General features: G+C 54.9%; 1 protein-coding gene across 1 annotated transcript in view; it reads right to left on the reverse strand.

The window, feature by feature from the left end:
• Nucleotides 1-10025, reverse strand: part of tomt (transmembrane O-methyltransferase) — a 17794-nt gene extending 7769 nt beyond the window's left edge. Inside the window, exons 1-2 of the mRNA XM_085999770.1 lie at nt 9648-10025; nt 8595-8791 (exon numbers count right to left, since the gene is read on the reverse strand). Coding sequence (XP_085855896.1) covers nt 8595-8791; nt 9648-9909 — 459 coding nt within the window. The 5' untranslated portion in view covers nt 9910-10025. The remainder of the gene's footprint in view (nt 1-8594; nt 8792-9647) is intronic.
• Between the last annotated feature and the right edge of the window lie 5923 nt (nt 10026-15948).

Genomic DNA, 15948 nt, shown 5'->3' on the forward strand with positions numbered 1-15948 from the left:
TCTCCAAATTTGCAGAAGACACAAAGCTGTGGGGGAGGGTATGCTGTGAGGAGGATGTCGTGAAACTCCAGCACGATTTGGACAGGTTGGGTGATTGGGCAGAAACATGGCAAATGCACTATAATGTGGATAAATGTGAGGTTATCCACTTTGGTGGCAAAAACAGGAAGGCAGATTATTATTTGAATGGTAATAGTTTGGGAGAAGGGGAAGTGCAAAGAGACCTGGGTGTTCTTGTACACCAGTCGCTGAAGGTAAGCATGCAGGTGCAGCAGGCGGTTAAGAAGGCAAATGGTATGTTGGCCTTCGTAGCAAGAGGGTTCGAGTACAAGAACAAGGATGTCTTGCTGCAGTTGCACAGGGCCTTGGTGAGACCACAGCTTGAGTATTGTGTGCAGTTTTGGTCGCCTTATCTGAGGAAGGATGTTCTTGCCATGGAAGGAGTTCAGCAAAGATTCACCAGGCTGATACCTGGGATGGCAGGAATGACGTATGAGGAGAGATTGGGTCGATTGGGCTTATACTCACTGGAGTTTAGAAGATTGAGAGGGGATCTCATCGAAACCTATAAAATTCTGTCAGGCCTGGACAGACTAGATGCAGGAAGGATGTTTCTGATGGCCGGGGAGTCCAGAACCAGGGGTCATAGTCTAAGGATAAGGGGTAAGCCATTTAGGACTGAAATGAGGAGGAATTTCTTCACCCAGAGAGTGGTGAACCTGTGGAATTCTCTGCCACAGAGGGCGGTGGAGGCCAGTTCATTAAGAATATTCAAGAAAGAGTTGGATATATTTCTTAAGGCTAAAGGGATCAAGGGATATGGGGAGAAGGCAGGGACCGGGTACTGAATTTGGATGATCAGCCATGATCTCATTGAATGGTGGAGCAGGCTCGAAGGGCCGAATGGCCTACTCCTGCTCCTATCTTCTATGAATCTATGTAGCATCTTGCATTTATATGGCGCTTTTAACGGAGTAAAACGTCCCACATGAGCATTAACAAAGTTGATATTTGGACAGGTGACAAAAGGATTGGTCAAAGAGGTAGGTTTTAATAGCTGAGAGAGGCGGAGAGGTTTAGGGAGGGAATTGCAGGTGGTGGTGCGAGTTAGGACACGGGGCAGTGAGCACAGGGGGTGATGGGTGAACGGGACTGGGTGTGAGTTAGGACACGGGGCAGTGAGCACGGGGTGATGGGTGAACGGGACTGGGTGCGAGTTAGGACACGGGGCAGTGAGCACAGGGGGTGATGGGTGAACGGGACTGGGTGTGGGTTAGGACACGGGGCAGTGAGCACAGGGGGTGATGGGTGAACGGGACTGGGTGCGAGTTAGGACACGGGGCAGTTAGCACAGGGGGTGATGGGTGAACGGGACTTGGTGCGAGTTAGGACACGGGGCAGTGAGCACGGGGTGATGGGTGAACGGGACTGGGTGCGAGTTAGGACACGGGGCAGTGAGCACAGGGGGTGATGGGTGAACGGGACTGGGTGTGAGTTAGGACACGGGGCAGTGAGCACAGGGGGTGATGGGTGAACGGGACTGGGTGTGAGTTAGGACACGGGGCAGTGAGCACAGGGGGTGATGGGTGAACGGGACTGGGTGTAAGTTGGGACACGTGGCAGTGAGCACAGGGGTGATGGGTGAACGGGACTGGGTGTGAGTTAGGACACGGGGCAATGAGCACAGGGGTGATGGGTGAACGGGACTGGGTGTGAGTTAGGACACGGGGCAGTGAGCACAGGGGGTGATGGGTGAACGGGACTTGGTGCGAGTTAGGACACGGGGCAGTGAGCACAGGGGGGTGATGGGTGAACGGGACTGGGTGTGAGTTAGGACACGGGGCAGTGAGCACAGGGGGTGATGGGTGAACGGGACTGGCTGTGAGTTAGGACACAGGGCAGTGAGCACAGGGGGTGATGGGTGAACGGGACTTGGTGCGAGTTAGGACACGGGGCAGTGAGCACAGGGGGTGATGGTTGAACGGGACTGGGTGCGAGTTAGGACACGGGGCAGTGAGCACAGGGGGTGATGGGTGAACGGGACTGGGTGTGAGTTAGGACACGGGGCAGTGAGCACAGGGGGTGATGGGTGAACGGGACTGGGTGCGAGTTAGGACACGGGGCAGTGAGCACAGGGGGTGATGGGTGAACGGGACTGGGTGTGAGTTAGGACACGGGGCAGTGAGCACAGGGGGTGATGGGTGAACGGGACTGGGTGTAAGTTAGGACACGGGGCAGTGAGCACAGGGGGTGATGGGTGAACGGGACTGGGTGCGGGTTAGGACACGGGGCAGTGAGCACAGGGGGTGATGGGTGAACGGGACTGGGTGCGAGTTAGGACACGGGGCAGTGAGCACAGGGGGTGATGGGTGAACGGGACTGGGTGTGAGTTAGGACACGGGGCAGTGAGCACAGGGGGTGATGGGTGAACGGGACTGGGTGGGAGTTAGGACACGGGGCAGTGAGCACGGGGTGATGGGTGAACGGGACTTGGTGCGAGTTAGGACACGGGGCAGTGAGCACGGGGTGATGGGTGAACGGGACTGGGTGCGAGTTAGGACACGGGGCAGTGAGCACAGGGGGTGATGGGTGAACGGGACTGGGTGTGAGTTAGGACACGGGGCAGTGAGCACGGGGGGTGATGGGTGAACGGGACTGGGTGTGAGTTAGGACACGGGGCAGTGAGCACAGGGGGTGATGGGTGAACGGGACTTGATGCGAGTTAGGACACGGGGCAGTGAGCACGGGGGTGATGGGTGAACGGGACTGGGTGCGAGTTAGGACACGGGGCAGTGAGCACGGGGTGATGGGTGAACGGGACTGGGTGTGAGTTAGGACACGGGGCAGTGAGCACGGGGGGTGATGGGTGAACGGGACTGGGTGTGAGTTAGGACACGGGGCAGTGAGCACAGGGGGTGATGGGTGAACGGGACTTGATGCGAGTTAGGACACGGGGCAGTGAGCACGGGGGTGATGGGTGAACGGGACTGGGTGTAAGTTGGGACACGGGGCAGTGAGCACGGGTGATGGGTGAACGGGACTGGGTGTGAGTTAGGACACGGGGCAGTGAGCACGGGGTGATGGGTGAACGGGACTGGGTGTGAGTTAGGACACAGGGCAGTGAGCACAGGGTGTGATGGGTGAACGGGACTTGGTGCGAGTTAGGACACGGGGCAGTGAGCACAGGGGGTGATGGTTGAACGGGACTGGGTGCGAGTTAGGACACGGGGCAGTGAGCACAGGGGGTGATGGGTGAACGGGACTGGGTGTGAGTTAGGACACGGGGCAGTGAGCACAGGGGGGTCATGGGTGAACGGGACTGGGTGTAAGTTAGGACACGGGGCAGTGAGCACAGGGGGTGATGGGTGAACGGGACTGGGTGTGGGTTAGGACACGGGGCAGTGAGCACAGGGGGTGATGGGTGAACAGGACTGGGTGCGAGTTAGGACACGGGGCAGTGAGCACAGGGGGTGATGGGTGAACGGGACTGGGTGTGAGTTAGGACACGGGGCAGTGAGCACGGGGTGATGGGTGAACGGGACTGGGTGTGAGTTAGGACACGGGGCAGTGAGCACAGGGGGTGATGGGTGAATGGGACTTGGTGCGAGTTAGGACACGGGGCAGTGAGCACGGGGTGATGGTTGAACGGGACTGGGTGCGAGTTAGGACACGGGGCAGTGAGCACAGCGGGTGATGGGTGAACGGGACTGGGTGTGAGTTAGGACACGGGGCAGTGAGCACAGGGGGTGATGGGTGAACGGGACTGGGTGTGAGTTAGGACACGGGGCAGTGAGCACAGTGGGGTGATGGGTGAACGGGACTGGGTGTAAGTTAGGACATGGGGCAGTGAGCACAGGGGGTGATGGGTGAACGGGACTGGGTGAGGGTTTGGACACGGGGCAGTGAGCACAGGGGGTGATGGGTGAACGGGACTGGGTGCGAGTTAGGACACGGGGCAGTGAGCACAGGGGGTGATGGGTGAACGGGACTGGGTGGGAGTTAGGACACGGGGCAGTGAGCACGGGGTGATGGGTGAACGGGACTTGGTGCGAGTTAGGACACGGGGCAGTGAGCACAGTGGGTGATGGGTGAACGGGACTGGGTGCGAGTTAGGACACGGGGCAGTGAGCACAGGGGGTGATGGGTGAACGGGACTGGGTGTGAGTTAGGACACGGGGCAGTGAGCACAGGGGGTGATGGGTGAACGGGACTTGGTGCGAGCTAGGACACGGGGCAGTGAGCACAGGGGGGTGATGGGTGAACGGGACTGGGTGTAAGTTAGGACACGGGGCAGTGAGCACAGGGGGTGATGGGTGAACGGGACTGGGTGTGAGTTAGGACACGGGGCAGTGAACACAGGGGGGGATGGGTGAACGGGACTGGGTGTGAGTTAGGACACGGGGCAGTGAGCACAGGGGGTGATGGGTGAACGGGACTGGGTGTGAGTTAGGACACGGGGCAGTGAGCACAGGGGGTGATGGGTGAACGGGACTGGGTGTGAGTTAGGACACTGGGCAGTGAGCACAGGGGGAGATGGGTGAACGGGACTGGGGGTGAGTTCGGACACGGGGCAGTGAGCACAGGGGGTGATGGGTGTACGGGACTGGGTGTGAGTTAGGACACGGGGCAGTGAGCACAGAGGGTGATGGGTGAACGGGACTGGGTGTGAGTTAGGACACGGGGCAGTGAGCACAGGGGGTGATGGGTGAACGGGACTGGGTGTGAGTTAGGACACGGGGCAGTGAGCACAGGGGGTGATGGGTGAACGGGACTGGGTGTGGGTTAGGACACGGGGCAGTGAGCACAGGGGGTGATGGGTGAACGGGACTGGGTGCGAGTTAGGACACGGGGCAGTTAGCACAGGGGGTGATGGGTGAACGGGACTTGGTGCGAGTTAGGACACGGGGCAGTGAGCACGGGGTGATGGGTGAACGGGACTGGGTGCGAGTTAGGACACGGGGCAGTGAGCACAGGGGGTGATGGGTGAACGGGACTGGGTGTGAGTTAGGACACGGGGCAGTGAGCACAGGGGGTGATGGGTGAACGGGACTGGGTGTGAGTTAGGACACGGGGCAGTGAGCACAGGGGGTGATGGGTGAACGGGACTTGATGCGAGTTAGGACACGGGGCAGTGAGCACAGGGGGGTGATGGGTGAACGGGACTGGGTGTAAGTTGGGACACGTGGCAGTGAGCACAGGGGTGATGGGTGAACGGGACTGGGTGCGAGTTAGGACACGGGGCAGTGAGCACGGGGTGATGGGTGAACGGGACTGGGTGTGAGTTAGGACACGGGGCAGTGAGCACAGGGGGTGATGGGTGAACGGGACTGGGTGTGAGTTAGGACACGGGGCAGTGAGCACAGGGGGTGATGGGTGAACGGGACTGGGTGGGAGTTAGGACACGGGGCAGTGAGCACAGGGGGTGATGGGTGAACGGGACTTGATGCGAGTTAGGACACGGGGCAGTGAGCACGGGGGTGATGGGTGAACGGGACTGGGTGTAAGTTGGGACACGGGGCAGTGAGCACGGGTGATGGGTGAACGGGACTGGGTGTGAGTTAGGACACGGGGCAGTGAGCACGGGGTGATGGGTGAACGGGACTGGGTGTGAGTTAGGACACAGGGCAGTGAGCACAGGGGGTGATGGGTGAACGGGACTTGGTGCGAGTTAGGACACGGGGCAGTGAGCACAGGGGGTGATGGTTGAACGGGACTGGGTGCGAGTTAGGACACGGGGCAGTGAGCACAGGGGGTGATGGGTGAACGGGACTGGGTGTGAGTTAGGACACGGGGCAGTGAGCACAGGGGGGTCATGGGTGAACGGGACTGGGTGTAAGTTAGGACACGGGGCAGTGAGCACAGGGGGTGATGGGTGAACGGGACTGGGTGTGGGTTAGGACACGGGGCAGTGAGCACAGGGGGTGATGGGTGAACAGGACTGGGTGCGAGTTAGGACACGGGGCAGTGAGCACAGGGGGTGATGGGTGAACGGGACTGGGTGTGAGTTAGAACACGGGGCAGTGAGCACGGGGTGATGGGTGAACGGGACTGGGTGTGAGTTAGGACACGGGGCAGTGAGCACAGGGGGTGATGGGTGAACGGGACTGGGTGGGAGTTAGGACACGGGGCAGTGAGCACGGGGTGATGGGTGAATGGGACTTGGTGCGAGTTAGGACACGGGGCAGTGAGCACAGGGGGTGATGGTTGAACGGGAGTGGGTGCGAGTTAGGACACGGGGCAGTGAGCACAGCGGGTGATGGGTGAACGGGACTGGGTGTGAGTTAGGACACGGGGCAGTGAGCACAGGGGGTGATGGGTGAACGTGACTGGGTGTGAGTTAGGACACGGGGCAGTGAGCACAGGGGGGTGATGGGTGAACGGGACTGGGTGTAAGTTAGGACATGGGGCAGTGAGCACAGGGGGTGATGGGTGAACGGGACTGGGTGTGGGTTTGGACACGGGGCAGTGAGCACAGGGGGTGATGGGTGAACGGGACTGGGTGCGAGTTAGGACACGGGGCAGTGAGCACAGGGGGTGATGGGTGAACGGGACTGGGTGGGAGTTAGGACACGGGGCAGTGAGCACGGGGTGATGGGTGAACGGGACTTGGTGCGAGTTAGGACACGGGGCAGTGAGCACAGTGGGTGATGGGTGAACGGGACTGGGTGCGAGTTAGGACACGGGGCAGTGAGCACGGGGTGATGGGTGAACGGGACTGGGTGTGAGTTAGGACACGGGGCAGTGAGCACGGGGTGATGGGTGAACGGGACTTGGTGCGAGCTAGGACACGGGGCAGTGAGCACAGGGGGGTGATGGGTGAACGGGACTGGGTGTAAGTTAGGACACGGGGCAGTGAGCACAGGGGGTGATGGGTGAACGGGACTAGGTGTGAGTTAGGACACGGGGCAGTGAGCACAGGGGGTGATGGGTGAACGGGACTGGGTGTGAGTTAGGACACGGGGCAGTGAGCACAGGGGCTGATGGGTGAACGGGACTGGGTGTGAGTTAGGACACGGGGCAGTGAGCACAGGGGGTGATGGGTGAACGGGACTGGGTGTGAGTTAGGACACTGGGCAGTGAGCACAGGGGGAGATGGGTGAACGGGACTGGGGGTGAGTTCGGACACGGGGCAGTGAGCACGGGGTGATGGGTGTACGGGACTGGGTGTGAGTTAGGACACGGGGCAGTGAGCACAGAGGGTGATGGGTGAACGGGACTGGGTGTGAGTTAGGACACGGGGCAGTGAGCACAGGGGGTGATGGGTGAACGGGACTGGGTGTGAGTTAGGACACGGGGCAGTGAGCACGGGGTGATGGGTGAACGGGACTGGGTGTGAGTTAGGACACGGGGCAGTGAGCACGGGGTGATGGGTGAACGGGACTTGGTGTGAGTTAGGACACGGGGCAGTGAGCACAGGGGGTGATGGGTGAACGGGACTGGGTGTGAGTTAGGACACGGGGCAGTGAGCACAGGGGGTGATGGGTGAACGGGACTGGGTGTGAGTTAGGACACGGGGCAGTGAGCACAGGGGGTGATGGGCGAACGGGACTGGGTGTGAGTTAGGACACGGGGCAGTGAGCACAGGGGGTGATGGGCGAACGGGACTGGGTGTGAGTTAGGACACGGGGCAGTGAGCACAGGGGGCGATGGGCGAACGGGACTGGGTGTGAGTTAGGACACGGGGCAGTGAGCACAGGGGGCGATGGGTGAACGGGACTGGGTGTGAGTTAGGACACGGGGCAGTGAGCACAGGGGGCGATGGGTGAACGGGACTGGGTGTGAGTTAGGACACGGGGCAGTGAGCACAGGGGATGATGGGTGAACGGGACTGGGTGTGAGTTAGGACACGGGGCAGTGAGCACAGGGGGTGATGGGTGAACGGGACTTGGTGCGAGTTAGGACACGGGGCAGTGAGCAGAGAGGGGTGATGGGTGAACGGGACTGGGTGCGAGTTAGGACACGGGGCAGTGAGCACAGGGGGTGATGGGCGAACGGGACTTGGTGCGAGTTAGGACACGGGGCAGTGAGCACAGGGGGTGATGGGTGAACGGGACTGGGTGTGAGTTAGGACACGGGGCAGTGAGCACAGGGGGTGATGGGTGAACGGGACTTGGTGCGAGTTAGGACACGGGGCAGTGAGCACAGGGGGTGATGGGTGAACGGGACTGGGTGTGAGTTAGGACACGGGGCAGTGAGCAGAGGGGGTGATGGGTGAACGGGACTGGGTGTGAGTTAGGACACGGGGCAGTGAGCACAGGGGGTGATGGGTGAATGGGACTGGGTGTGAGTTAGGACACGGGGCAGTGAGCACAGGGGGTGATGGGTGAATGGGACTTGGTGCGAGTTAGGACACGGGCAGCAGAGTTTTGGATGAGTTGAAGTTTACGTAGGGTAGAATGTGGGAGGCCGGCCAGGAGTGCGTTGGAATAGTCGAGTGTGGAGGTAACAAAGGCATGGATGAGGGTTTCAGCAGCAGACAGGCTGAGGCAGGGGCGGAGACAATTAAATGGTATTGAGAAGGTGAATCTAATTTATGGCTGGGTGAGTTGCCTCTCTGGCCCCGGGGCCGGTGTTGGTTTAGCTGCAAGGCTCACCGTGTCCTCATCGAAGCCCGCCAGGCGGATTATCTTCTCGGCCACCGCTGCATTACTCTCGTCCATCTCCACGGTGTAGAGCCTGGCGTTGAGGGGAAGGGTCCGAGCCATGCGGATCGTTGAGTAGCCGCAGTAAGTTCCCAGCTCCAGGATTGTCAGGGGAACGTTCTCGTAGATCAATCGCTCCAGGATCTTACCTGCAATTTGGCAGGGGAAAGAATGAAAGTAAGAATTGCTGTTTGTGGAAGCTTGCTGTGCGCAAATTAGCTGCCGCGTTTCCTGCATTACAACAGTGACTACACTTCATTAGCTGGAAAGCGCTTTGGGAGGTCCTGAGGTCCTTCCTATCTCTGTAACCTCCTCCAGCCCCACAACCCCCTGAGATCTCTGCGCTCCTCTAATTCTGGCCTCTTCAGCATCCCTGATTTTAATCGCTCCACCATTGGTGGCCGGGCTTTCTGTTGCCTTGGCCCGAAGCTCTGGAATTCCCTCCCTAAACCTCTCCGCCTCTCTCCCTCTCTCTCCTCCTTTAAGATGCTCCTTAAAACCTACCTCATTGACCAAGCTTTTGGGCACCTGCCCTAATTTATCCTTATGTGACTCGGTGTCAAATGTTTTGTCTTAAAATACTCCTGTACAACGCCTTGGGACGTTTTACTACGTTAAAGGTGCTATATAAATTCAAGCTGTTGTTGTTGTTGAGGTCGGGAGCGCTCTGCTCCCAAAATGTTGTTGAGGCTGGGGGTCAGTTGAAAATTTCAGGACTGAGATTGATCGATTTTGTTGGGTAAGGGCGTTAAGGGCTACGGAATCAAGGCGGGTAGATGGAGTTAAGATACAGATCACCCATGATCTAATAGAATGGCGCAACAGCCTCGAGGGGCTGAATGGCCTCCTCCTGGAATCATAGAATGATACAGTGCAGAAGGAGGCCATTTTGCCCATTGTGTCTATGCTGGCTCTTTGCAAGAGTTATCCTGTTCCTATGTAGGACCTCCGAACTGGAAGCCTAGCTGAGGTAGTGTGTCATCCAATCTCCCCCCTCCCCTTTACCTTTCTCTGGTCCCATGTTGCTCAGATATTCCGAGTGGTAGCACCATGTGTCAAAGGTGCTGAGGATGTTCTCAGGATCCCCGGGAACGCCATGCGTCATCACGTACTGGAAGGCCCTCTCTTCCCTGGACAAGCCGGTCACGTAGTCCTGAATCTTGCGGAGGACCACTGCCCGCCAGAACAGCAGGAAGTAGTAGCGGTACCGGATGATGAGCGTCATCAGGAAGGGAATGAAGGCGAGAGCAATGGCAGGAGAGACCATCTGTGGGGAACAGGGTCAAAGAGAGAAAAGTAATGATTGATAAACTGTGCATTAAAGAGCGAGACTCTCTACCTCTAGAAACTCTCATCCTTCACTCACTGACCTGTGGCTGTTGCTGAAATTCAGTGAGGCATCACTAAGGTGTTGGCCGTGGCTCAGTGAGTAGCACTCTCAACTCGTGAGTCAGAAGGTTGCGGGTTCAAGTCCCACTCCCGAGACCTAATCGCAAAAATCTAGGCTGATGCCCCAGAGCCAGTACTGAGGGAGTGCCGCACTGTCGGAGGGGCAGTACTGAGGGAGCGCCGCACTGTCGGAGGGGCAGTACTGAGGGAGCGCCGCACTGTCGGAGGGGCAGTACTGAGGGAGCGCCGCACTGTCGGAGGGGCAGTACTGAGGGAGCGCCGCACTGTCGGAGGGACAGTACTGAGGGAGCGCCGCACTGTCGGAGGGGCAGTACTGAGGGAGCGCCGCACTGTCGGAGGGGCAGTACTGAGGGAGCGCCGCACTGTCGGAGGGACAGTACTGAGGGAGCGCCGCACTGTCGGAGGGGCAGTACTGAGGGAGCGCTGCACTGTCGGAGGGGCAGTACTGAGGGAGCGCCGCACTGTCGGAGGGGCAGTACTGAGGGAGCGCGGCACTGTCAGAGGGTCAGTACTGAGGGAGCGCCGCACTGTCGGAGGGGCAGTACTGAGGGAGCGCCGCACTGTCGGAGGAGCAGTACTGAGGGAGTGCCGCACTGTCGGAGGGGCAGTACTGAGGGAGCGCCGCACTGTCGGAGGGGCAGTACTGAGGGAGCGCTGCACTGTCGGAGGGGCAGTACTGAGGGAGCGCCGCACTGTCGGAGGGGCAGTACTGAGGGAGCGCCGCACTGTCGGAGGTGCCGTCTTTTGGAGGAGATGTTAAACTGAGGCCCCGTCTGCTCTCTCAGGCGTAAAAGATCCCACGGCCACTACTTCGAAGAAGAGCAGGGGAGTTCTCCCCGGTGTCCTGGGGCCAATATTTATCCCTCAATCAACATCACTAAAACAGATAATCTGGTCATTATCACATTGCTGTTTGTGGGAGCTTGCTGTGCGCAAATTGGCTGCCGCATTTCCCACATTACAACAGTGACTACACTTCAAAAAGTAGCTCATTGATTGTAAAGCGTTCTGGGATGTCCTGAGGTTGTGAAAGGCGCTGGAGAAATGCTAGTCTTTCTCTCTCTTTCTCTGTCTCTTTCTCTCTTTCTTTCTTTCTCTTCATTCCTACCTTTGCCACAGCCTGGAGCTCAGTCTCTCTCAGACGGTGCGAAGCAGTGCTGACTCCTCACTGGATCCCGCTCGGCCCTCCTATATTATTGATCACCTTCCAGGGCCCTGGAGAAGGTTCTGGAAGACTCGCGGGATCAGGTTTAGCGAACCAGATGTTTGGGTGTCCAGTTTCTCAGCAGGTTGGGTTTAATAGGATCCAGTACTTGTCCCAGAACAATGAGCCTCATTAAAATGTAATGGAGCCCAGTAACAGTGCTAATGTCAGCTAACTGTCGTCATGAAAATCAATCATCATAATCCCTGGAACTTCAACAATCCCTTCTCCCTCTCCATCGCACTCCCTCTGTCTCTCTCTCATTCTCTCTATCTCTGTCTCACGCTCTCTCATTCTGTCTATCTGTCTCTCTCGCTCTGTCTCACGCTCTCTCATTCTGTCTATCTCTGTCTCACGCTCTATCTGTCTATCTCTGTCTCACGCTCTCTCATTCTGTCTATCTCTGTCTCACGCTCTCTCATTCTGTCTATCTGTCTCTCTCGCTCTGTCTCACGCTCTCTCTATCTGTCTATCTCTGTCTCACGCTCTCTCTATCTGTCTATCTCTGTCTCACGCTCTATCTGTCTATCTCTGTCTCACGCTCTCTCATTCTGTCTATCTGTCTCTCTCGCTCTGTCTCACGCTCTCTCTATCTGTCTATCTCTGTCTCACGCTCTCTCATTCTGTCTATCTCTGTCTCACGCTCTCTCATTCTGTCTATCTGTCTCTCTCGCTCTGTCTCACGCTCTCTCTATCTGTCTATCTCTGTCTCACGCTCTCTCATTCTGTCTATCTCTGTCTCACGCTCTCTCATTCTGTCTATCTGTCTCTCTCGCTCTGTTTCTCTCTCATTCTTTCTAATAAATTCAAATTCAAATGCTTTATTGGCATGAAAGTTTACAGAGAACCATATTGCCAAAGCTTACATAGCAAAAAGGTACATTTTCAAACATTCTGTAGGTGTCAATCGATTTGACATTTGTTGGGTACATACAATATTACTTTTGAACAATATTAATTTTAAACAGTCTTTGTACTTCATTTGGTACGTTCAATATTAATTTTAAACAGTCTTAATTTTAAACAGTCCTCAGGTTGTGACATGTTGTTACATATTTGGCCCCAAGGTATGGTCTGTCTCCTTCTCCCAGGACTAATCTCAATTTTGACAGGTCATCCAATTCCTTGAAATCTGGGGTTGTTTGGCTTAGCTTGTTGAATAATATGTTTCTTGATGTGTTGAATTTTTCGCATTTTAGGAGGAAATGCATTTCTGTTTCAACCTCGCCGGCCAGACATTGATCGCATATTCTATTCTCTCTAGGCTGCCAGGATTTCTTGTATCTGCCTTTTTCAATTTCCAGTTGGTGGTCGCTTAATCTGTACCTGGTGAGGGTCTGTCTCTGTTTTGTGTCTCTGATGGTCGTGAGGTAGTCTGCCAGTTTATATTCTCTTTTTAGGGCCCGGTAACATTCTAATCTGCTTTGGCTTTCGGTTATTTTGTTCCAATGTTCCAGGTAGGTTTCTTTGCATTGTTTAATGATTTGGTTCACTCGGATTGGTGTTTGGACGGCTGTGTTGGTCTGGGGCTGGTCAGGGTCCGGCTGAGTACTTAGTTTCAGTAGCAGCTGACTCAGGGGACTCTTTTCTGGGTTTAGCTCTTGGGTCTGAAAGGCTTTGAAATGAAGGGTGTCTGGGGAGCTAGATTTGAGGTGATTTAGGAAGTTTAGTGCTCGTTTTTGGATGTTTATTATCAGTGGGTATCTGCCTAGTTCGGCTCTGCATGCATTTGTTGGCGTTTTTCTTTGGATGCGAAGGATGCTTCGGCAGAATTCTGCATGTAGGGCTTCTATTGTGTGTTTTTCCCATTTAGTGTAGCTTTGGTGATTTAGCGGGCCCCATACTTCACTACCGTACAGTGCAATGGGCAGGATTATGCTGTCAAATATTTTGAGCCAGATTTTGATTGGGATTTGGATGTTGTAGAATTTTCTTTTTATTGCATATAGGGCTCTTCGGGCTTTTTCTTTTAGTGCATTCACTGCTATGTTGAAGCTCCCTGATGGTGTAATAGTTAGACCAAGGTAGGTGTAGCTCATAGTGTGTCCTATAGTGGTATCACTGAGGGTAAACTGGTATTTGTTTTCCTGACATCTGGGCCTTTTTTGAAAAATCATGATGTTGGTTTTTTTTAGATTTACTGTTAGAGCCCAATTTTGGCAGTATTTGTCGAGTAGGTCTAGTTGTTGCTGTAATCCCTGTTTTCTATCTCTGCCTCTCTTACTTGGTCTCTCTTTCCCTTCTGTTGCCTGGGCCCTAAGCTCTGGAATTCCCTGCCTAAACTTGTCCGCCTCTCTACCTCTCTTTCCTCCTTTAAGACGCTCCTTAAAACCTCCCTCTTTGACCAAGCTTTTGGTCATCTGCCCTAATATCTCCTTATGTGGAATGGTGTCAAATTTTTTGTCTTAAAATACTCTTGTGCAGCGCCTTGGGACATTTTACTATGTTAGAGGTGCTATATAAATACAAGTTGTTGTCTCTCCTTTTCTCTCACACAATCACTCCTGCTCTCTCTCTCTCTCTCTCTCTCTCTCACTCTTTATCTGTCACTCTCTATCCCCTTCCGCTTTCTTTCTCTGCCTCTCTTTTTGTCTCTCTTTCTCACTCTCTCCCTTTCTCTTCCTCTATCTCACACTCTCTCTTATCTCTGTCTCTTGGTCTCTGTCTCTTTCTGTTTCTCTATCCCACACTCTCCTATCTGTCTATCTTGGTCTCTTTCATCTCTGTTGCTGTCTGTCTCTTTATCTATCTCACTCTCTCCTATCTCTTTTATCCCTGTTTCTATCACTCTCCTATCTCTGTCGCTCTCAGTCTCTCTTCTCTCTCTCCTCTTTGTCGCTCTCTCTCTTTTTCTCTATCTCTCTCTGTCTGTCTCTCTGTCTCCCTTTGCTGCCTGCCTCTCCTACGTGAAACAGTCACCAGTTGATGTGACTCTGCAGTGTAAAACTGTTCGTAACACGGTCACTGGTTGGTGCTGAATCAGCAGTTCTACTTGGAGAGGCCACAAGGAGACTGGTGGAAAGCGAGAGGAGATTTTCATCTCATCCATTTGGACTGTGAAAAATCCAAGCCTTATGGGTGACAAAGTGATGATTTGACTCGCCATTCAGTCCCTGCATTTACTGAATGTCCAGTTTCGGGTGCAAGAGAGAGTCTCATCAGCAGTGTGTCAGCAGCGGCTCAGTGGGCAGTGTTGTGTCTGTGTATAATAAGACACAGACTGCAGGAGAATGGTACAACAGGTGTTTACTCAACGTGGCTCACTCTGGAACTGATCTGTACAGATTACTACTCAGTGCTATATACAGGTGTGGTCACTGCCGGTACTGCAGTATACATGAGCTGTAAAAAGTAGTTCCCCCCTTAAAGGTACATACATTACAATTCTTCCCCTTTTAGATTAACAGTACCATAACACTCATTTAACAATTAAATATCAAACTAATTACAATTAACACTTTTAACATACAACGTTATCTGAAAATAGTCCATTTAATATATTCAGTCTTTGGGGAGGCTTCCTGATCCTTTCTGGATAACGCCTTTCCCGAGTGTCTCGCTCTTGGTGCGGAGGCGATTCTGGCAGCCTGTTGTTGGTTGGGTCATCAGCTTCCGATGCTACTGTTTCTGAGGTAGATGCGACCTGTACGTCGGGTTCCTCACCAGGTACGTATGGGCGAGACATGGGGTTGACTTGTTCCTGTGACTCTAGGATCTGGTCAGCATGGCATCTCACGATGTTCTCCCCAACGTCCACTGTGTACATTAGTGGGCCCTGCCGTGTGCATATCGTTCCTGGCTGCCATTTTTCTGTTCGGTAGTCGTGGGCCAAGACTGGTTGCCCTACATTGAAGCTCCTTGTTGGCTTCTCATGGATGTGCTGGAATTGCTTACTCTCAACATCTCTTCATACGTTTGGCCTGAGCAAATCCAGGCGAGATCTTAACCTTTGGTTAAAGAACATCATGGCCGGGGCCTGGTTGGTGACTGCATGGGTCGCATTCCGGTAGGCGAACAGGAAATTGTCCACCTTATGCTGCAGCGGAATGTTGTCATTGTACATAGCCTTTATTGCCTTCTTAAAGGTTTGTACGAACCTCTCAGCCAATCCATTTGTGGCTGGATGATACGGGGCGGATGTGTAATGCCTTACCCCATTCTTCTTCATAAACCTCTGGAACTCTTCGGACACAAACTGTGGTCCGTTATCGGAGCAAATCTGTTCTGGCAAGCCATTCCTGGCAAAAATGGTCCGTAGGACTGCAATAGTTTTCTCCGTGGTGGTGGAGGACATTTTGATGACCTCAGGCCATTTCAAGTGCGCATCCACGGCTATTAAAAACATTGAGTCCATGAATGGACCAGCAAAATCAATATGCACCCGTTGCCATGGAGATGTGGGCCACTCCCATGGGTGTAGAGGGGCCTGTGGTGGTGCATTTTGGACTTTCTGGCATCCTGAGCAACTCTTGGTCAGGTCCTCGATTTGTTTATCGATTCCCGGCCACCACACATAAGCCCTGGCAAGGCTTTTCATTTTTACCCCTCCCAGATGACCCTCATGAAGCTCATTGAGCACTCTATCCCTTAACTTGGGTGGAATTACCACTCGGGATCCACACATCAAGGTCCCCCGGCACACTGACAGCTGTTCTCTTCTTGACGAGAATGCTGGCAACAGTGAGTCGCCAT

The sequence above is a fragment of the Somniosus microcephalus genome, chromosome 10, assembly GCF_052327205.1.
Source record: "Somniosus microcephalus isolate GS21.2 chromosome 10, FLI_Smic_1.0, whole genome shotgun sequence".
Classification (NCBI taxonomy): domain Eukaryota; kingdom Metazoa; phylum Chordata; class Chondrichthyes; order Squaliformes; family Somniosidae; genus Somniosus; species Somniosus microcephalus.